The sequence below is a fragment of the Chanodichthys erythropterus genome, chromosome 16 (assembly GCF_024489055.1).
Source record: "Chanodichthys erythropterus isolate Z2021 chromosome 16, ASM2448905v1, whole genome shotgun sequence".
Taxonomy (NCBI): domain Eukaryota; kingdom Metazoa; phylum Chordata; class Actinopteri; order Cypriniformes; family Xenocyprididae; genus Chanodichthys; species Chanodichthys erythropterus.
In genome coordinates, this window is record NC_090236.1 from 15,378,219 (window position 1) to 15,402,402 (window position 24,184).

The window sequence follows — 24,184 nt, forward strand, 5'->3', positions numbered from 1 at the left end:
GTACTTACAGTTGGGAAGTGGCTGTCCTGAACCCTTTCAACTTGTAAAAATGATATATACTTTTTATTTTTTTTATTTTTTTATTTTAAAGTATAATTTATTTAAGAAAAAAAAAAAAAATGTGTCTCGCAATTTCATGTCAGTACCAAAACTACATATTTTAGTCCATTGGCTGATTTTAGTCCATTGACTGATTTTAACCACATCCCTACATTTTTTAATCAGGAAATATTTCTGTGTCCCTCCCTCTGTTACAACAGAGACACAGGAAGCAGAGATATAAGCAGTTTCGGTGTTTATTGAAGTGACCAGCAGAGCAACAGGTAAGTAGATGGTGATGAAGATGGTTATTGGATTAGAATGCAAGTTAATACTGTCCTTTTTTGTGCTGCAGGTGATGGTGGATGGAGACGCTGGAGATTGCAGACAGGAACACTCACACACACAGGCAGGTAGGAACACGAGGAGAACTGGAGACAATGGAGACGAAGGAGACGATTGAGGCGGGTAAGTATCACTTGGGAAGTCCTTGAGGTAAGCATACAACAAGTTGTACAACGAACGAGACCGGACAATGTGTGTGTGTGAGTGTGGGGTTTTTGTAGTGTGGCTGATGACTGTGATGATGAGCTTCAGGTGGCGGTGATTAGAATTCCGGTGATTGAGTGCGCGGGTAAGGGAGTGAGGTGGAACCTGACGTGTCTGTGACAGTACCCCCCCTCCCACGGCCCGCTCCTGAGGGCCGAGGACCCCGACGTCGTGGTGGTCGTCCTCGAGGTCGTGGGGCAGGTCTGTCTGGGTGGTTGGTGTGGAAAGTCTGTAACAGAGTAGGATCAAGGATATCATTCTTGGGGACCCATGAGCGTTCTTCGGGGCCGTAGCCTTCACAATCCACCAGATATTCTAAGAGACCACCACGGCGCCGGGAGTCCAGGATCTCTCAAACCTCGTAGGCAGTCCCATCGTCCAGGATGAGTGGAAGGGGGGGGCTCGACGGCTGCCACGTCAGGTTCTGTGGAAGGAAGAACAGAAAGGTGGTGAGGTTTTAAGAGTGACACATGGAAGGTTGGATGAATTCTTTTGTACTGTGCAGGAAGTTGTAACCGGTAGGTGACGGGGTTGATCTGTCGGAGGATGGTGAATGGGCCAATGAAGCGGGGACTCAGCTTCTTGCAGGGCAGGCGCATCCTGATGTCTCTGGTGGACAGCCAGACCTTCTGCCCCGGTTGGTAGGTTGGAGCGTGGGAGCGCCGAAGGTCGGCTGTCATCTTGCGGCTGCGCAGGGCTCTCTGCAGCTGGTGGTGAGCTGAGTCCCATACCCTCTCGCTCTCCCGGAACCAGTAGTCGACTGCAGGCACGTTGGAGGGTTCCCCGTCCCAGGGGAACAGTGGGGGTTGGAAACCGAGTACGCATTGGAAAGGTGTTAATCCAGTTGTGGCTTGACGGAGGGAGTTCTGGGCGTACTCGGCCCAACCCAGGTACTGGTTCCAGGAGTCCTGGTGGCCGTGACAGAAGGTACGCAGGAAGCGACCGATCTCCTGGATCTTCCGTTCCGTCTGCCTGTTCGACTGAGGATGGTATCCAGACGATAGGCTGACGGTCACACCCAGGAGGGAGAAGAACGCCTTCCAGACTCGAGAGACAAATTGAGGTCCTCTGTCAGAGACTATGTCTTCGGGGATTCCATAATGACGGAAGACATGATTGAACATTAATTCCGCTGTGGCCATGGCAGTGGGTAGACCTTCCAGGGGGATCAGACGGCAGGCTTTGGAGAAACGGTCTACGACAACCAGAATACAGGTGTGACCATCAGATTCGGGGAGATCCGTGACGAAGTCCACTCCCAGGTGTGACCAGGGTCTCTCAGGAACGGGCAGAGGATTGAGCTTGCCGGTTGGAAGATGGCGTGGGCTCTTGGAGATGGCGCACTCCCTGCAGCCCTGCACGTACCTTCTGACGTCGCTGGCCATGTTTGGCCACCAGAAGCGCTGTTTGAGCAGCGAGAGGGTCTCATTGACCCCCGGGTGACCAGTGCCAAGTGATGAGTGAACGGAGTGCAGTAGTGGAGTGCGTCGTGTCCTGGTGATGTAACGCAAGCCCTGGGGGCAACCCGGCAGAGTGCGTGAGGAGGCATTGGAGGAGGGTAAAGTCTCTTCTGACCATTCAATGGGACTCATGAAGATAGATTCAGGTAGAATGGTTTCGGGGTCGTCATTCTTTTCCTCGGGAGCGTGGAGACGTGAAAGAGCATCGGCTTTGAGGTTCTTGGAACCAGGGCGGTATGAAATGGAGAAGTTAAATCTTGAAAAAAAACATTGCCCATCTGGCTTGGCGTGGGTTGAGTCGTTTGGCAGCTTTCAGATATTCAAGATTTTTATGGTCTGTTAGTACTTGGAAAGGGTGGTTTGCTCCCTCCAACCAATGCCTCCATTCTTCTAGGGCGAGCTTTACAGCTAGGATTTCACGGTCCCCGATGTCGTAATTCACCTCCGCCGGGTTGAGCTTGCGGGAGAAGGCGCATGGATGGAGCCTACTTGGATTCCCCTGCTGCTGTGAGAGGACCGCTCCCACTCCGGTGGTGGAGGCGTCCACTTCTACGACGAATGGCAGGTCCGGGTTAGGGTGGACGAGGAGGGGAGTGGTGGTGAAGGCCTTCTTGAGGGTCTCAAAAGCTTCTGTGGCAGGCTGGGACCAGGACAGAGACTTGGGCTGCTTACGGAGTAAGTTGGTGAGTGGACTGACTATGGTGCTGTAATTCTTGATGAAACGACGGTAGAAATTGGAGAAGCCAAGGAAGCGTTGGAGTTCTTTTATGGTACTTGGAGTGGGCCAGTTCTGGATTGCAGAGACCTTCCCCTCGTCCATCCGGATGCCACTGTGGTCAATCACATATCCGAGGAAATGGACAGAGGGCTGGTGGAAAGAGCACTTCTCTGCTTTCAGGAAGAGATGGAATTGCCGTAAGCGCTTGAGGACCTCCGCAACGTGGTGGCGATGTTCGGCCAAGCTCCGGGAGTAGATGAGGATGTCATCAATATACACCAGCACGAACTTGTGGAGAAACTCCCGGAGCACCTCGTGGATGAAATCCTGGAATACGGAGGGGGCGTTGACCAGGCCATACGGCATCACAAGGTATTCATAGTGGCCGGTGGGCGTGACGAAGGCGGTCTTCCACTCGTCCCCCTCGCGTATCCGGATGAGGTTATACGCGCTGCGGAGGTCCAGCTTGGTGAACACAGTGGCACCGCGGAGATGTTCCAGGGCCGCTGGGACGAGGGGAAGTGGATATCTGAATTTTACTGTGATCTTGTTCAAGGAGCGATAATCGATGCAAGGCCGCAAGCCTCCGTCCTTCTTGGCCACGAAGAAGAAGCTTGAAGCAGCAGGGGAAGTAGACGGGCGGATGTATCCTTGGTTAAGGGCCTCTTTGATATATTCCTCCATGGCCTTCTCCTCCGGTACTGATAGGGGGTATATACGTCCCCTAGGCACTGGCTCACCCGGTAACAGATCGATGGCACAGTCCCATGGCCGGTGTGGAGGAAGCTTGGAGGCACGTTGCGGGCAGAAGACGTCACTGAAGGGGGCGTAGTCGGGTGGAACATCGACGGAGCGCTTTTCCACAGGACTTTCGATGGAAGTGGCATTGATGGAGATATTCTTGGAAGAAGGAGATCTTGAAACTGGAAGTTCTGGGAAGCAGTTGGAGAAACAGTTATCGCCCCACTTCAGGACTTCGCCCGTGCGCCAGGAGATGGTGGGATTGTGGAGTTCCAACCATGGGCGCCCTAGAACCACGTCAGCGGTGGATTCCTCCAGAACCAGCAGATGGATGTACTCTGTGTGGAAGATGCCCACTTGCAGTTGAAGGGGTCCCGTGACATGACGAATCATCTTGCGGCTCAGGGGTTTACCCGTGATAGAGTGGACCTGGTAGTTAGTCGGAGAAGGCGAGGTCTTGAGCCGAGGTGTCGACAGAGGGCGCCGGAGATGAAGTTTCCTGCTGACCCTGAATCGAGGAGCGCCACCACTGGAACAGAAGCATTATCAGCAGTAAGGTTTACTATAGTAGTGAGTGGTTTCATCTGTTGTATAGAGGGAACGATAGCACTCACCACGGGCCGAGGAGGACGGGTTGGGCATGTGGAAATGACATGCCCAGGGGATCCACAATATAAACAAAGATTCAGGGTCAGCCTTCTCTGTCTTTCAGCTGGGGACAAACGGGAGTTATCCACTTGCATTGACTCAGTGGCTGGTTCTGGAGGGCTGACGGGCTCGGATCGACGGAGGGTGGTGGTCAGTGGCTGGCCCTGGTGCTCTAGGAGACACGACTGCATACGAGAACCCACGCGGATGGCGAGTTGGATGAATTGTTCGAGTCCAATGGAGTCCTCGTATGCAGCGAGATGCAACCGCACATTAGGCTCCAAACCTTGTCGAAAGGTGGTGAATGAGGGCTTGTTCATTCCATCCGCTGGTCGCGGCGAGCGTTCTGAACTGCAAGGCATAATCGTTAACAGTACTGTTTCCTTGTTTTAAATTGTACAATTTCTCACCAGTTGAAGAGTCAGTTAGGGGTTTTCCGAAGACTTCTCTGAAGTGGGACACGAATGCAGAATAGGATTGTATGACAGAGCCTTTTTGAGTCCAGAGGGAATCCGCCCATTGAAGGGCCTTACCTTGCAACTGGGAAATTATGAACGCTATTTTCGCCGTATCGGTGGGATAGAAGTGCGGCTGCATCTCCAGGACCAACTCACACCGAAGGAGGAATCCGCTGCAGTCCTCCGCCGATCCTGAGTAGGGCGCCGGTTTGGCCATGGGACTGGCGGTGTAAACAGGTGAAGCAGCGGTGACTGCGGATGAAGAGGCAGCGGCGGTGGGTGCTGGTGACGGTGCTGGGTGTTGAGGAGTGAGTGCTCGGAGCAATGCGTCCACGAGCTCTTGAAACGGGTCCCGGTTGCTCATGCTGATGGGTAGCTGTTATGGTCCGGTCTTCTGTTACAACAGAGACACAGGAAGCAGAGATATAAGCAGTTTCGGTGTTTATTGAAGTGACCAGCAGAGCAACAGGTAAGTAGATGGTGATGAAGATGGTTATTGGAGAAGAATGCAAGTTAATACTGTCCTTTTTTGTGCTGCAGGTGATGGTGGATGGAGACGCTGGAGATTGCAGACAGGAACACTCACACACACAGGCAGGTAGGAACACGAGGAGAAATGGAGACAATGGAGACGAAGGAGACGAAGGAGACGAAGGAGACGAAGGAGACGAAGGAGACGATGGAGACGATGGAGACGATGGAGACGATGGAGGCGGGTAAGTATCACTTGGGAAGTCCTTGAGGTAAGCATACAACAAGTTGTACAATGAACGAGACCGGACAATGTGTGTGTGTGAGTGTGGGGTTTTTGTAGTGTGGCTGATGACTGTGATGATGAGCTTCAGGTGGCGGTGATTAGAATTCCGGTGATTGAGTGCGCGGGTAAGGGAGTGAGGTGGAACCTGACGTGTCTGTGACACCCTCTCATAGCCTCTCTTTCATAGTAGATAGGTACCATCATTTTAGGTTAAATGTGTTCAAAAGTCTGAAAATCTGTGTGTAACTTTAAGGAATGTCACCAAAAAAACTTTTTTTCTGCAATTAAGCAAAATTTTTGTGCGTGTTATTCCATAAAAATTAGTTTTTAAGTGTGTGCAACTGTTCAGAACTGTGCTAGGTAACGATGCGGTGATTGTCATCTTTGTCACTACCGAAACAGTCATGACCAAAACATGTCATCATTGTTTTGGTAATGACAAAGGGAACACACAATCATTAATTCGGGGGAAATAAATTAAATTTTAGTACAGTTATGCAAATCATTATTATTTTAGTATGTTTTAGTGGTGTTTTAGTGGTTAAAATTCTGTAATGTGATGTGGTCTATCATTACTGTCACTACCAAAAATGTGCAGTCACGAACTAAACATGGGATATTTTGTCAAAAATAAAGTATATTGAATTATCAACTAAGATGTTATTATTGTGTTTGGTTCAATTTATATTCAAACTAACAAATCTTTAACTTTGCAATCAGTATGATGAACTTTATGCGTTTTACGCCCATGTCATCTAAGTAGGCCACGTACTAGGTTTTGGAACACAGATAATGTGTAAGATGGCTAAAATACAACTGCTCAATAAATGGGCTGGTCAGATTACAAATGGGGTTCATTACCTCTGAGTCCTGAGAGTCTTGTAAGATGGCTGCCTCCAGCAGTAGTACGGCACTGTTCAGATCCCCGTCCTTGCACTTCTGCAGCCCCTGTTCAAAAGCATTGGTGCAGTCTTTGTAAGGGTTATTGGCATGGAAGTAGTAACCCTGTAAGCAACAGAACCAAAGAACAATCTTAAAGAAAACAATCGAAACCACAAGTAAATATCATGATGATTTTAATAGAATACTTGAGCGGAGAACTCAGAGTAAGCCTCTCATAAATCTAGAGAGGTAGACGGTGGAGTGTTGATAATTGGATCACGCTGAGGTCTTTAATATTGCAGTGAAAAGTGCAGTCGAACTAATCAGTGGCGTGGGGAGAAGAAAAGGGCACAGGAACTCACACTTCAGATGATCCACTGCAAAGCCATATGCCAAACATTCACCACATCCAGTGAGACTTCACAATAAACTTGAAAGCAAATTAAAAACAATTATTTTATTACATACTTTTTCTTAAGACTGTTTAAACTAAAAACTTAAAAAGAATTTTAATTTTAAAGGTAATATTTTCAATTAATTTATTGTGTTGTTTCAAATATTAACCATGAATGAAAGAGTGTAAATGATTGCAACAGGTTAGAGCTAGACAGGCTCTTTAAAAATAACTATTTAAAGGTGCAGTATGTAATATAGACAGCTAGCAATTAAAATGGGTACCGCAGTCCAAATTCAAAATATTGGAGAGAGTTGTTTCCCGCATCCCCTACTTGACTCTCACCCAGGTTGCCAGATTGAGGACACGCAACAGGAATGAACGCAATTGACAATGGAAGGCAACGAGCCTTACATTTTAAGTTTATTAGTTGATTTATCCGCGTTTAACATGTCTCTCGACAGATGGATGCCGAGGCTTTTTAGGTTTTTAGAATCTGCGGTCTCTGACCCAGTTCATTTGCTTGCTTCCATGGCTGTAATAAGCTGTGTTTTCCACCAACTGGCAAGCCCAGAGGTGTTGAAATACTATTGGGTAAACTGGCAGTGGATGGGATCACACAGACCAAAACAAAAACAGACCTTCCAACACAGAACACACATTTTGAAGTAGAATAACTGGCTGTAGCATTGTTTTTCAAAAAAACAAGTATGTTTTCTTATTATTATGATTTTTTTATGCTTTAGTTCAGTCAAAAAAAAAAAAAAAAAAATGACTTACAGAACCTTTAAAATACTAAATGTTGCATTAAAAAATGTCATGCAAAGAGTTTAGCTCCCATCAAGTGAGTCATAATGAAAACAGTGCGCACACTTATTATGATTATTTCAGTATTCTACAAGCAGTGCAAAAATTAGCTTTTGAAGTGTTTTTATTCAATGCGTCTGAAATTGCATGCTGAGTAGGTACTATGTTTAAATTTGAACTTACTTCACGACCATTAAAAATGTTTTATTGTATGAATATGGGTAGTATGAATGCAATTCAGATGTACAACATCCGCCATGTCGTTACTATCACATGACCTACCAGTGTCAGTTGCATCACTGCCATTCATAAATCCACTCCCGTGGCCTCATGGAATAGTAAAGTGACCATTAAATGCACACTTCAGAATCTTGCCAGAAGTAGTAGTTCACCGGGTTATTTTTCGCCTACTGTTTTTCAAATACTGTGTAATTGGATATACTACTCTGTTGGTGTTCTGTTACTTCCCTACTACATAGTAGGATTTATTCATAGTAGGATTTATTTGGCCTATACTTGGACTCACACTTTGATTGAAATATACTTAAAAGTCTATTTATAAAAGTATAGTATAAAAGTACATTGTTTGAAAATATTGATTTATAAAGAAAACAGATATATTCCTATTTCTGAGTATCTGAATTTTTGTGTAGGCTAGTCCACTGGTTGTGTACATAGGAATTTACTTCAAATCTACTTCCCTCTTTCCTCGCCATTGACTGAATTTTTAGGCTATATATGGTAGGGGGTGCTGTTACGCATCTTCTGAAAGAGTACAGAATCTCTGGATCAAAATGCAGGAGAAGAAGAAGCTGAAACAAGCAATAGAAGATTACTCTTGCAAATATAAAATAAAGCGATCATCAAACATTAAACATCATATAAATAAAAACTGCCAAATGTTATGTGGACTATGAGGACTATGAAGCTTTTGTGTTGGACTTGTTCTGCTCCAACTGTGTTTGATCATCGTTCTTAATCCCACCCAGATGTAGTCTTTGACAATAATGCAACTTTCTCAGCTTTTTGTTTAAAATGTTTCCTTTTTTTAAAAAAAAAAAAAAAAGAAGAAAGAAGAAAGAAAGAAAAGAAACTTACCCACATTTAAGTGTTGATAAAAAAGGATTCATGAAGCTAGAATAAAATGTACAGTTCAAGATATTTCAAGTATAAAATATAATACCTAAACAGGAACATAGTAGTATACTTAAAGTGCAAAAATATGATATGATAAAAATATATAAAAAGTAAACTACAAGTGTGATTTTATGTTCACTTAAAGAAAACTTACAAGTATACTTGCACTAAACTAGTAGTTTACTGAGAATATATTTCAAAGTGTACTTTTATATACTAAAAATGTACTACTAGTATTAAACTCCTAGTATACTTATAAGTTCACTTGTAGTACAGATGCAGAATGAGAATGAGATTCTACAAATGAGAAACGAAGCTGTGAACTAATTGTGTACTTAAAGTTTACAACTGTTACAGTTATATTACACTTAAACATATACTTCAATTGGGCCAATTTAGTCCCAAGCGGTGTTAAAATAGTACACTTACAAGTTTACTACTAGTACATTGATACTAGTATACTTACTACATAAAGTATAATAATACATTAATAATAATAATAAAATTATACTTGAATATTACTTATAAGTATACTTGATAAAATGAACTTGAAGTATACTTCTTTTTCGTAAAGGTTAAGCAACCACAATGTCTATCAATGGCATAGAAATGCCCTAGCAACTAGAAACTATGATTAATCAAGCTGTATCTCTAAATGGGCAGCAGCATGCAGAAACTGAACACAAATTTATTTATAAAGCACTTTCAAAAGCATATTGCTGTACATAAAATATAACTCTGGCAGCCTATAACTCTAGCAGTACTTACAAGCATAAAAAACAACAAAAAGTCATATAATTCATCATGACATTTCATATCACTAACATTGATCAGACCCAGCCAAAAGCCAAGGAGAATAAGAAAGCACAGTAGTTTTTGGCTTTATCAGAACGTTCTCTGCCTGTTTGGAAGCACACAATATTGGAACATAAGAGAGAATTTTAGATGAAAGAGAGCATTATCTGACATCTGGATTCTATAACCTTTGAAGTGATAATCTACCCCTGTATCAGTTCTGTCGTCATAGAGAATGCAATACACCAGGCAGTCATTTTGAAACTCATGCAGTTGTGCGTAACAACACCTTTGATTAGTTAACAATAAGCAGAATGGCTTCCACTGATTAATGTTATGTAAACTACATCCACCCACTGACACTTTGTCCTAACCAGGTGCGATGCAATAAAAGCTCCCTTTTTCATGCTCCAGTTTTTGTCCAATCAGCCATGACCAGGACATTTTGTCAGTCATTAAATCTCTTTGGTCCAAAATTCCACTCCATATCAATATCTAGTTCAGTCATGAAACTCTAGCAATCTGCTAGCTATCACATTATTTCATCATCTACATGGCACAGGCTAACTAGCCTATACAGATTCTGCAGCCAATGAGCTTGCTTGCTCTACATTTAAATGGTTCGGTTCAGTGTTTTCTGTAGAAAGCTTTCCTTTAGAAACCCTCCACCTCCCTCAGCTCCACCTGCCTAGATCTTCTACGGGATTAATGTATGTCTATTTATGCAGCAGCAGATCTTACATGCTCACAGCAGTGACTATTAAACTATTGAAATTAGTTACAGTGTGCAATTAAAATTACAATTAAAGTGTTCTTTATTGGTTGCAACATAATGTGGTTCTCAACCTTTTTCCCTTGAAGACCCAATATAGGCTAAGATATTTTTGGTAATTCTGGTGTAATTATGACAAAGTTTTCGAACTAGTTTTATTAACAGAAACTGTGAGTATTCATATACTGTAACAGGGTACCCCCAGGATCCTCCAAATGAAATTCAAGGCTTTTTAAGACCTTTTTAATACCATTTTAAATGAAATTCAATGCCAACTTCGTACCCATTCTGACAGAAGTATGAGGGGAAAATGTCAAATCTGTATAAATTTTGAACCCTAGAAAATAATTAATTCGGCATATATTTTTATACCTATACTATAAATATTTTATTTACCATAGGCCTACTAAATGTAAACAGCAGTGTCTCTCTCATTGTTACAGAGTGTAATATAATTGTATAGGCTAATACTATGATGTAATTGATGTAATACTACTAATGTAATTGATGTAATACTACTAATATACTAATATAATACTACTAATATAATACTATTAATTGCAATAGTCTGGTGAAACTTCTCACCTCCAACAAGGTGCATGGAATAAAAAAAATTAGTAATTTAGGAACAAAACCAGCAACACTCATAGATGCCAGGAAGGGGTCAGAAATAAACAAAAAACTGAAGCTATATATATCAACTTTATTTTGCCAAAAAATAAAAATCTCTCATTGTTATTAGTTTTTAACATTTAGTGGAAGTAGGCTGTTTTCCTTTACTTTATGCTAGCTTAAATAAAATTAAAATCTTGCACTGAACAACACTGTACAGAACAAATACAACCCTTGAATACATTTGTACACTCTTCTGTTTCTTGACATGGTAGCATCGGACGCGTTTCGGTGATAGAAAACGACGCTCGTGACTTTAAGTCGAGTGCTTTTACTGTAATTTAGGCAAGCGCGCTCATAATAGAAGCGACGCGGTTGAGAGCGCGGCTCATGGTTGCATAGCAACGACAGACGCCACGGGAGCGAAAGCGCATTGGAAAGAAGGAGAATGCCGGCGTGGCCGCGTATGTGACGCGTACTAGAGAATAATAATTATAATAATAATAATAATAATTTAGCGGACCGGATTATGTTTTATTTTTGAGATCAGTTGCGGGTCGTAAATGGCCCGCGGGCCGGCAGTTTGAGACCACTGGACTAGACTATCACAGAACGCTGACACAATCAGCTACCCAATGATGATTTTCATTCAATCCGAGCACAGATATTGACTCGTATTACTCGTATAATACTCGTACTCGGCAGAAGTGCTTTATCCGTACCGGATACTCGTTTCAGCCGAGTATCCGGCTCATCTCTAGTAATTTACCTCACTTGCCTAGTAAGCATAGTAACGGGTGCGCGAGCTTTCGCGCTTACTGCTATGACGTGGAGCGCGAGGTGCACTCAACATTACGCTGCATGAATTTTTAATTAGCCTACACTAGTAACAGTTCATTTTGTTACGGTATGAACTTAATCCTAGGAAAAGTTTAAAAAAAAGACCTTTGTAACGAAATCCAAGACTTTGTATACCAAATTCAAGGCTATTAAGGCCTTAATTTTAGATTATCAAATTTAAGACTTTTTCAATGCTTTTAAGACCCCGCGGGTACCCTGTATAACCACAATTCATTTTTGGATTCTAGAAGTTCCTAGAACTGTATGTTCTTCAATAAAAACAAAGTTACTGAGGGAGGTGGGGGGTATGACTTTAGTTTATCTTGATTTTGTGTGTGTGTGTGTGGGGGGGGGGGTTAACATTTAAAGTCAGATTATTTTAATTTATTGCTAATTATTTTAAATCTGAAACTGAATATATTAAATGTTCATATTTTAATAATTATTTAAATACTTTTAAGTCATCCCAAGGTTCTTTGGAAGTTTGCTGCGGTCCTCTAGGGAGCCCTGGAGTGGAGAACCACTGATGTAGAGCATTCTGATTGGTTGTGAATACCTTTTCAGGGGATGAAAAGCTGGGTGGAACCAGGCCTTCACTGTCAGAGTCCTCCAACCAGTTCCTCCGTGCCAACTCCTCCCACTCTGCCTGCATTTTATCCCAGAACTCAGTGTCTGACTGTGGAAGACAGTTAAACAGCCCTTTAGGACAAGCCAGTATTGGAATATCATACAAAACAAAACAATTTTGAATTTGACCCTGTATAGCATTACAGAGAGATGTTATTTGGCATCTATGGAATGCATTTAAGAGTAGTTTTTTTCCCAGCAGGGAATACTGAGGATAGACTTCATAGCATTTGAATTGCTCTGTTTTTAATTGGTCCACATAGGACTAGCCAGGCACACAATCATGCTCTAGTTTTATGAGGACATGATGTTTTTGGCTACATAATCTGCACTGTGATTTTAAGCAGCAAGGTCAAAAGGTCAACATGCTATATTCATCTTTATGGATTCACCAGAATATCATCTGCCAGAAGCACATTTGTGATTGGATTACCAGCAAACCTCTCAGCTTTCATACAGTATCTAATTCTTATCAATCTGAGAGGTCAGCAGAAGCAGTGCACAATGTATGTATATTTATACACTGAGTTTTATGTGTCAGATCAGGTATGATCAGTTAAAAACAGATTTCAACTGTAGTCCATTATTGACTACAGACCCCTAGAGGAAAGTATTACAATAAATGATTCTCTGTATGTGTGGGTGTGTGTATAAATCATAGCTGGGCAGACAAGGAAGAGGAGATAAATATCTATTTGCAGCTCTTTACTTTTATTAACAACAATTAACTAGAACAGGAACACATCAGGGGAAGGATAAACATAACAGCTTTACACACAATAAAGACAATACCAAACAAAGGACTGATCGAAATGAGGGCTTATAAATACACAAGCTATTGAGAACTAAACAAAACACAGGTGAAAACGATAAGTAATCAAAGCAACTAACTAGAAACAAGAACAAAGGAAAAAATAAACTAAGTTTAAATTACACTGTGGCGACCAGGGCGGGCGAGAGCCGTGAGGGAACGGCGCGAGGCCGGTGGCGCGAGTGTTAATGAGCTTCACCTGGGAGGCGCACCGGCCTTGAGTCCCTCACGGAGGAGCTCCGGGAGCATAAAAGGAGGAGCGACTACCGTGGAGGACGAGAGAGGACCAGGCCCGGACTTTATTTTATGTTTTATTATGTTTGTGTGGCCGGCAGACGTCCGCGAGGGTCTGCCGGCATTACTTTAGTTTTGTTGTTTGTTTATTTTTGAATTAAAGTTACGTTGAATGTTCGCCGGTTCCCGCCTCCTTCTTCCCATATCTACTAACCTTGTTACATTGGTGCCGAAACCCGGGAGGAAGGAGGGACATGCTGTCGGAGAGCCTTCGCTGCTGAGGGGGATCGCGGTGCTGCGGAGTTCAGGCAGCGCGGGAGTGAAGACCGCGAGAGGCTGCCCGAGGCGGTGGTACTGGAGCCTAGTGAAAGGTGGGACGGAGAGCTCGAGGCCGTGCCCCTGGGACGAGGTGGGGTGGCTGCCGTCCAAGAGGGAGCGGAGGAGTCGCTGCCGTTCGCCGTGGGCCGGAGCCTGCTGCCGTCCGCCATAAAGGGGAGGAGCAGGGAACGGGGGACTCGCTGCCGGCTGCCCTCAGTCGGAGGAGCCATCGCCGGCCGCCAGGAGGCGGTCGAGGATCGGGCCGTCCACCGAGCGTCCAGTGCCACCGCATGGCACCGCGAAGAAGAGCCTCTCGGCAGGCTGAGGACCAAGCGACAGTGTGTCGGGGAACCGGACCAAGAATTTTTTTTTTTCTTTTTCCTCTCTCCCCTCTCTCGTCCTGTCGCTCCCCTTGCTTCGATCCGTCTCCTTTCTCTCGTCTCGTCTGTCCTTACCCCCAGGTGCTGCGGCCGCCGAGACAGGCCCCGGGGGGGAGTAGAGCGCAGTCTCGGGAGTACCCCCCGGCCTGCGAGGGGCGATGGGGGTATGTGGCGACCAGGGCGGGCGAGAGCCGTGAGGGAACGGCGCGAGGCCGGTGGCGCGAGTGTTAATGAGCTTCACCTGGGAGGCGCACCGGCCTTGAGTCCCTCACGGAGGAGCTCCGGGAGCATAAAAGGAGGAGCGACTACCGTGGAGGAGGAGAGAGGACCAGGCCTGGACTTTATTTTGTTTTATTATGTTTGTGTGGCCGGCAGACGTCCGCGAGGGTCTGCCGGCATTCCTTTCGTTTTGTTGTTTGTTTATTTTTGAATTAAAGTTACGTTGAATGTTCGCCGGTTCCCGCCTCCTTCTTCCCATATCTACTAACCTTGTTACATACACCATTTTCAACTAAAAACAACAACAACATTTTGGCCATTCATTTACACGACAAAGACACTTTGGAGCCCGAAAATGCAAACCGTGCAAGTGCAAATTTTTAAAAACACTACTGTTTAGGTACTGTTATTGTCTCCCTGTAAATGACAAACAAGAATTTGTAAAAACTGTGATGTCATGCGCATGTGTATTATATGTTCAGTCTATAAGGCATGCATGTTAACTTGACAGCCATAACAACAATGGCGCACAACAGGACTGTTTTTGCTGTTTTTATTAACGCTTCTCCAGCAAAGTGGAGATTCACTGCACCACTAATACGAACAGCGGAGACACATTATTTACATACGCCAAATTCTAACATTGCCAACTAATTTTGACTTTGCCAACTACTGGCCAGGCATGTATAATACAGTGTTTTTATTTGTTTTTGTGGATCCATGAGAACGGGGATTGACAATGTTGTCATCTGTACGCAAAACTTTTCAGAAACGTATAGGAAAAACTTTTACGTTTTTAAGTATATTCTTGTGTAAACATACCCTATAACACTCAGGAAGAAAAGTCCAAGAAACAGAAACCAAATGTGACATTGAAATATTACAATTTAAAATAACTGTGTTCTAATTTTAAAATCTTTAAATAGGTCATTTATCCCTGTGATGGCAAAGCTCAATTTTTAGCAGCCATTACTCCAGTCTTACTTCAGTTATACGAGGGTGCTAGAGGGCACCCTAGAGCACCCTTAATTGAAATTGTAATGATAGCTTATTGGCAAAACAGATTTTGCAAATGATCCAGTGCGTATTTGTGTTTGCACATTGAAGAATGATGATGTGTTTTTGCAGTGTAGTCAGGAACTCACCACGTCTTCAAACAAGTTTAAATAAGGTGCGTAGACAAAAAAATCCCAACAGTGAAACACTTCAAGAGAGTCTGCACACTCTACCAAAGAAGTAGTCATCAAATTAAATGTTTCACAATGTGTTTTTACACATTGCGTCAAAGTATCCCATCACAGATCTGTCCGTTTATCTCTTGAACGCAATGACCATGACCATGATCAGATGTGTTTAAGTAAGTCAGAATCCACTCCCTGCTCAAAACCCCAGAGTTTTTGTTCAGTGCTAAGCTATGCATGCTTGTGAATCCTCTCAATATAATGTGTAAACATGTAAATAAGAAATTCATTGTACAGTGTAGACAGCTTCATTGATTCTAACACAACTTTGTGAGATCGGGATGAACTGAGATGAGTGACAGCTTTTTGGTGATTATAAAGCGTTCTTTGTGTGCTTTCTAGGCTATATACAATGCATTGAGAATCTGATTAAAAGTTTTGGTCCTGTACACGCTTCAAAGTTTCGGAAGTGACACCCATGTATAAATGCATGATTCATTTGCAAAAGTAATGACTTGTAAAACTTGTAATCTTGGAAATTTCTTTACATTGCTATTCTTGTTATGGTGGTGCATAGGAGCCGTTGCTTACACATTACATCTGAACTTTAGTAGAGCATGAGGACCCTCACTAATTTCAGAAGCAGCCTTAGTGATTTCATTCTGGAACTGGGCCCTTCTTATTATTATCAACGTTAAATAGTTGTGATGTATTGAACATTTTATGGTTTTTGGAAACCATTAAACATTTATTTATTTCTCTCCCTCTTATTCTATACTGGAAGTGAAAGTGTTGAACCCTCAAGAGATTCTTACAATGTTCCAAAATGCTCCAAAAATTGTTTCCTCTATTCCTTGACTGTCAGTATCACATAGCACTAAGAATTACTTTAATTTGGACTTGCACGGATACAATATAAAGGAATATTCACATGCATAATTCAGAATAAGGTGTTTACATGACAGAATTCTGGCATTTTATTCAGATTTCTAGAAACCTGAATGTCAAGTTTAATCATAGTTTACAGATTGACGTGTTATCACAACATGAATATTCGGATATGATCACATTATGAATAATATTGGAATATTCTTGTGCACATACACAGTCACTCTCACAGTCCTAGCCCATTTATGTTTCCTCAAGTGCTTCTAATCATGACAAAGCAAAAATCAGCATCACCTCCATGAATGAGTGCAATCAACTTTCTTCACTCAAATCTTCCTGGGACTTATTTGATCAGGCAAACACAGCAACTGACCCTGTGAACTCTATTCACACACATGACACTGTTCTAAAGGACTTTCATTAATTCATCTGTGCATTTGTTCAGGATTTGCTAGTCTGTGGTCCATCTACTATAGCATTCTTTGTTTGCTTGCTTTAACTCCCTTAAGAGTACAGCTTGAATAACCCAGTTCTTAAAGCACCACTGACTGGAATATCTTGTTTTTTTTTTTCTTGGCAGCTTAAATTAATCTTGCAACACACAAACAATTGCTTAGGCTTCAACTGTCCTCCTAGAGTTGATTCACTGAGTGTTTGCATTAAGGGGAAATGAGGAGAGAGTGCCGCATCTGCGATGAAGGTACCCACTGGATGGGCCAATTAATCACAGAAAATCCTGCAAGCCATCCTGCAATAGTCACATACAAATTCATCTTTTCCATGATTGATAAACTGGGATAATTCATATAAATAAATGGCCTAATAGAATATGGATGATCAATCTTCCTAGATTGTCTGCATTTTCTTTCAAGCAGTTCTGTCATCATGACGAAGAGGCGCCATGCAGATGCAACACCACAAGGTATCTCCAGAATCATTAATCTGTACTCAAATAATCACCCACTGGCACAGACAACCTCCAAACTAGCTTTACAATTAAATGCATTTAATCCCTGCTTCAGTTTAAAATATGCACTGGCTCTTGTAGCAATTAATCAATAACTCCTTGATATATTCCTTGATAAAGGATAAGGAAAATCTAATTTGAAACATTTGCCAAGTTCTTAGAAATGTTCTCTTTGTATTAGTTTTGGTTTCATGTTTGGTCTCGAAAAACTTTATTGGTGCATTGGAGATCTAATGGCAGACAGGAACGGAGTCTCCAATGCAATTTCCAGGAACTTGGGGAGCCGCGGCGGGTCAGGGGCCTCGGGGAGCCGCGGCGGGTCATGGGCCTCGGGCAGCCGCGGCGGGTCATGGGCCTCGGGCAGCCGCGGCGGGTCATGGGCCTCGGGCAGCCGCGGCGGGTCATGGGCCTCGGGCAGCCGCGGCGGGTCATGGGCCTCGGGCAGCCGCGGCGGGTCATGGGCCTCGGGCAGCCGCGGCGGGTCATGGGCCTCGGGCAGCCGCGGCGGGTCATGGGCCTCGGGCAGCCGCGGCGGGTCATGGGCCTCGGGCAGCCGCGGCGGGTCATGGGCCTCGGGCAGCCGCGGCGGGTCATGGGCCTCGGGCAGCCGCGGCGGGTCATGGGCCTCGGGCAGCCGCGGCGGGTCATGGGCCTCGGGCAGCCGCGGCGGGTCATGGGCCTCGGGCAGCCGCGGCGGGTCATGGGCCTCGGGCAGCCGCGGCGGGTCATGGGCCTCGGGCAGCCGCGGCGGGTCAGGGGCCTCGGGCAGCCGCGGCGGGTCAGGGGCCTCGGGCAGCCGCGGCGGGTCAGGGGCCTCGGGCAGCCGCGGCGGGTCAGGGGCCTCGGGCAGCCGCGGCGGGTCAGGGGCCTCGGGCAGCCGCGGCGGGTCAGGGGCCTCGGGCAGCCGCGGCGGGTCAGGTGGCTCGGGCAGCCGCGGCGGGTCAGGTGGTTTGGGCAACCGCGGCGGGTTAGGTGGCTTGGGCAACCATGGCAGGTTAGGCGGCTTGGGCAGCCGCAGCAAGACAGAGTCCATAGATGACCACGGGTGGCCGGGCACGGTCCCCACCCACAAGCTCTCCACCCTTAGGTATACTGCCCCCCCCCAAAAAAAAGTTCTTGGGGGATTTCAACGGGGTCCGTAGTGGGTTCGTGGGCAAGGAGCGTGTTCGTAGGCAAGGAGTTCAAGTTTGGGCGGTGCTGGCAGAGCACGATGCTTGGGCGGAGCAGGAGAGACCTCTGGAGTGGTCCCCGGACCCACAGCAGGCTCTTGAAAGGCTTCTGAGCCTTGAAGAACGGAAGAAGCCTTCTTCCTCCTCCTCCTCTTCCGAGGATGAGGTGATGGTTCACCGGTTGGAGCAGGTTCTGGAGTGGACTCAATGGCTACATCCATAAGCACCGAAGGGGCGGCCATCCAGCCACTCGTGCTGTAGTCAGTGGGGGATCATTCATGCTGGAACGTAACCTCCTCAACTCTCTGACGAATCCAGAGACGTGACGTGATTCTTGACGTTCAGCAGGGACTTGACTTGGCTCTGGACGATCAACAAAGACGTGACAAGGCTCTGGGGGATCAGTGGAGACATGACGTGGATCTGGGCGATCAGCAGAGACAGGACGTGGCTCTGGGCGATCAGCGGAGACAGGACGTGGCTCTGGGCGATCAGCGGAGACAGGACGTGGCTCTGGGCGATCAGCGGAGACAGGACGTGGCTCTGGGCGATCAGCGGAGACAGGACGTGGCTCTGGGCGATCAGCGGAGACAGGACGTGGCTCTGGGCGATCAGCGGAGACAGGACGTGGCTCTGGGCGATCAGCGGAGACAGGACGTGGCTCTGGGCGATCAGCGGAGACAGGACGTGGCTCTGGGCGATCAGCGGAGACAGGACGTGGCTCTGGGCGATCAGCGGAGACAGGACGTGGCTCTGGGCGATCAGCGGAGACAGGACGTGGCTCTGGGCGATCAGCGGAGACAGGACGTGGCTCTGGGCGATCAGCAGAGACAGGACGTGGCTCTGGGCGATCAGCGGAGACAGGACGTGGCTCTGGGCGATCAGCAGAGACAGGACGTGGCTCTGGGCGATCAGCGGAGACATGAACTGTTGTTGTTGTGATGGTAGCCGCCATTTTGTGCATGTTCCTTGGCGCGGCAGCCATTACGTGATTCACCATGGTGTCACATTTCCCCGTGACACCCACAGTAAACGGAGAGGCAACAGTTAATAAAGCATAATCCATGAAATGACAGGGTCCCTCACGGATGAGTTGTGATTTGAGTGGTTGGCTCACGCCATCACAGAAGAAGTCTATGAGGATGCAGTCAGGCAAATTTGAATACTGTGCAATGTACAAATATTCCTTCACATATTCCTCTAACGATCGTGTACCCTGCGTACTCCACAACAACAATTGAGCAATGTCCATACCGTATAAATGCTCTCCGGGAAAGCTGCTGGATCGTGGTGGCGGCGAAGTCTTCTGTAACGATTCAGGACTCAAGGTAAGATCCATTTGCAAGCTTTTATTAAAGTTAGAGTGGTCGAACAGGCAGGGTTGAACAGCAGCAAACAGGAACAGCAGGGGACAGACAAAATCGTGGTCAGGGTGCAGGCAGTAGATCGAGGCAGGCAGAAAGCATTCACAGTCCAGGAAACAATACACAGTCCAAGGGTATGCAGCAATAAACGGGTAACCAGACAGAATCAAGAACAGATAGGCAGACATGGAATAAACGCTCAGAATTGTTACAGGGGTAATCAAGACTTTGCGGTGAGGTGGTGTGTGTGACATTCCTTTATAGTCGTGGTAATGAGCTGCAGCTGGGTGTGGTGATTAGTGTAGTGATTGGTGGAGTGAGTGCAGGTGATTGGCAGAGAGGATTATGGGGAATGTAGTCCGGGAAGTGACAGGAGCAGACGATAATCGTGACAGTAAGAGAGGCTGTGCTTTATCGTGAATAAGTCAAGGCTAAAGGGCATTGTTAGGAACGACGCGCAGCGGACGCTTCAGCCATGACAGCATGCGATACAGCATTAGACTTGAGTACCATATTGCTTTTATAAAACGGTTACCACACAATACAAATATTAAAGCCAAAAATATGTATCAATGCAACTTTCATAAAGTAAACTTTCACTAAAGCCTTCCTTCCGCCGGAAAAAATAGTCCCTGACCGTGAACAGCAACAGAAGTTACATTATTATGCCATTAGATGGTGGCAAAGACTTTTTGGCAAATTGTCTTTATGAGTGTGTCAGTCAGTAGCGAAGACTTTTACATTGAAAAGACTGAATTGTTGTGAACAAGGAACAAGACACAACTGACAAATGCTTTGATTAACACTGTCAGTCATGGGAAAACCCCTTAACTGTTAAAAGAACAGGATAATACATAGGACATTTAAACAGATTTTTTATTATGAACATATGATTGACCTGAAGGAAAATGCTAAATCTGAATGCAGGTAATAAACTTGCTCACTCAGTCTCTTTTTCACAATACTCTTCTACATAATACAGTAAGCTTCAATGAACAATATCAATTGAGAACATACAGTTTACATTGCTAAGAGTGGTTGCTAAGGGTGTTGTTTTGATACACAGAACTGTAGAGTGAAGCAGTCATAGCCATGTTTTATCATGAATAAAACACAGTTATTGAATCAAGGACAGGAACTAACCATTTTATAATGTGAATTAATTTATAAATATAATTTTTGGGGGATTAAAAAAAAAGTTCAAATTATCTGATATATTAAGAGACTTACTGACCTTGACACGCATCCATCCTTGATATGATATAATTTCCTGTTTTATGTTTAAATGTGACTTTGATTTTGATCACTTGTGGGAGCACTCCAATATAAAAAATATAACAACGTTTTTTTAGTTTTTTATACTTATTGTTTTTGTAAAGAACAGAGGAACAACATACACAAGAAACAAGAAACAAACAAAAAAAAAAAAACACAAAGCTGCCATACATTACATATAATCCTTCAGTCAGCTCAAAAGTACATTACATCAGTCTACACTCATACGCTTTCAAATACAATCACCTAATTTGCAGAGGGGATAGCTGAGCATTTTCTCCATTTGTTTGCAAGGTTTGCTTCTGCAGCCTAAATATATTTGTGAATTTTCAATTTCTCTGTTATTATTTGAAAGTACTCTTCTATTTGAAGGTGGGTCTTCCTTGTACCATTTCTGGGTTATAGCCTTTTTTCTTGTTGCCAATAATATCTTAAATAAATATCTGTCAAATTTTTCTAAAATTAATAAGCCGTTAAGCAGTTTTGCTAAGAAATAATAATGCTACTTAAAAAGTTTTTTCCTAATAGTGAATTTAAAACTACTTAAATTTTTATTTTTTTTTAATGTGGAATTTAATTCTTATAATGAGGCATTTTTTTCTTCAAAACATATTAACATTGAAAAAGGCACTTCAACTATAATATAACAATATAAATTGTTTAATAAAATATGCTTCATAACAGAACATTGCTTCTAATATTTAACCTTACTAAATTATAGTTGATGCATTAGAGTGTGCTAAAAAAGTTACAGTAGTTTCATGCAAGGTAAGTACAGAAAACTTCGGAGAGTTTGCATCACCATATTGACTGGATCTTAGTGGCACTGTTAAATATAGCTACAGCGGCCTTTTACTGGTTTCTTTACTGAGCACATCACTTTAAAATGGATGTCTTATGAATATTACTGCCCAATAAGCATCTCAGAATGGGAGACTAGAGAGGTAAGAGCTGACATCATCACAAAGCTGAGATGTCATTTGTGTTGATGCTGCACTCTTCAGCTAAAAATACACCAATTATGCAGTCTTAACTTACAGGGTGAGACTGACCTTACAGAATGCAAGAAACTGCACTTCCCAGGTGGCCAGATACATTGAGAATAATCCCTGAGGTATGAAGATTACTGTGGCAGCAGAGAAGACTTTCTCCAAACTTTTCAAATGAACACAGCTGTGTTTTTTTATGTGTGTGTGTGTGTGTGTGTGTGTGTGTGTGTGTGTGTGTGTGTGTGTGTGTGTGTGTGTGTGTGTGTGTGTGTGTGTGTGTGTGTGTGTGTGTATGTATGTGTGTGTGTGTATGTGTATGTGTATGTGTGTGTGTGTGTGTGTGTGTGTTCAAGGGGCTCGGTCTCACCTCCACAGCAGCCTTGGCTCGAACAAACTCCTCCTCTAATGAGTGTTGTCTCCCCAGTAAAGAACCGCCCAGCTGGGGCCTCTGCCGCTGTGCACACAGATGGTCATACACACATACAGACAAGGTCAACCAGCAGTCACTCACTACCACCGTCTTTGTCCTCAGATCATGCTGAATAAGCAACCTTAAAGTTATGGCCAATATTAATTTTTTAGTTTACAGTGGTACCAAAATGTATTTGGACACTTAAGCCACACTAAAAAATATATGGGATGATAAACTATCAAACCAAATAATGCTAGACCTTTTCCCTGAACTGTCTATATAACTAACAAAATCAGCATATTGGGAATTAAATTTAATCATCTGGATTCAATGTGATATTTAGTGCCACCCCTTTATTTAGCATTAAACAGTAATTAATGCTAAATAAAAATGCTAACAAGTACTACTATGCAGGGTTGCAATATTGCATTACTCCCTAAAAAAGTAACTAAGTTACTTAGTTACTTTTTATAGAAAGTAATGCATTACTTATGCATTACTTTTTAAAGGTTTAGTTCACCCCAAAATGAAAATTCTGTCATTAATTGACCCTTCGCAAAGACCCGCCCCCCTTAGTTACTGTTGCTTTGTCCGACAAGCCATGGTGCCGTCACGCCACACAGAGTGAAAAATACATCGCAGAGCAAAGAGGACACTGACAACACGTTGACAGACAAGACAAAGCAGGCTATATTAAACAAAGTCCCAGCTTTCAAACTGTGTAGTTTTTTTTTTTAACAAATTTGTGATACACACAAAGTATGTACACAAAAGTGTTTTTTCCTTTTCTCTGAAGTCTGTATATTTTATATTTTTTTTATGCAGTGTGCAAACTGTCAAATGTATATTGGTGTATATGGACAGAAGAAAAAAAAGGACTCTTATTTTGATATTCTGGCCCGGGAGTCGCGAATGGACTAGTGAACTATGCATGCTTCCTCATAATAAGAGGAGCTGTGAAGGAGCAGACGCGACTCTCCCGGTCTTTTCATTTTATCCTGTTTTTACAGGGACAGTAAGCTGTCTGACAGGTCTCCGGAGGTGGGGCCTGCAACAAATTCAAACAATAAAAATGGTTTTGTGGCTCTTTAATGTGTCGTGACCATGGTCGTGACAGATTGCTGTAGTGCCTCACCTTAGGAGGCTCGTGAACCCATCATCTCTTTCTAGTAGTTCATTTATAGCATCAAATAAACATGAATGAATACGAGAATGAAAGTTGTTTCAAACACGGAAAGAAGTCAATATACACAATTTTTCAAGTTTAACTCCAACAAGGTAAATCTTCTAACTACAGACTACTTTGTCGGACAAAGTGGCGGATTCTGCGTTCTGATTGGTTAGTTCTCTTGTCAATCAAACTCCCTGCGAAGGGTCAATTACTCACCCTCATGTCGTTCCACACCCTTAAGACTTTCGTTCTTCTTTGGAAGACAAATTGTGATATTTTTGATGACAGAATGCTGTCAGATTTCCTTCCATAGATTGCCTTAGCAACGACCACTTTGATGCTTCAAAAACTTCAAAGAGAACGGAAAACTAATCCATATGAATGGAGTGGTTTAGTCAAATTTTCTGAAGAGAATCGATCGCTTGTTATGACGCACAGATTTAATTTAGGCTTTTACTTGCATATAAATACTGAATAAACACATGATTAACAAACAAGAACAAACCTCGTCCGGAAACTCAAATGTACTGTGTAACCAATGAGGTTCATTTTCATGTGTTACGCAGCACA

The 24,184-nt window shown here is 43.9% G+C and overlaps 1 protein-coding gene across 1 annotated transcript in view; it reads right to left on the reverse strand.

The window, feature by feature from the left end:
* The window catches only part of pex5lb (peroxisomal biogenesis factor 5-like b), a 64,437-nt gene that overhangs the window by 27,212 nt on the left and 13,041 nt on the right, over positions 1-24,184 (reverse strand). The window contains exons 6-8 of the mRNA XM_067362937.1: positions 22,399-22,485; positions 12,166-12,285; positions 6,232-6,375 (exon numbers count right to left, since the gene is read on the reverse strand). Of these exons, the coding sequence (XP_067219038.1) occupies positions 6,232-6,375; positions 12,166-12,285; positions 22,399-22,485 (351 nt within the window). The remainder of the gene's footprint in view (positions 1-6,231; positions 6,376-12,165; positions 12,286-22,398; positions 22,486-24,184) is intronic.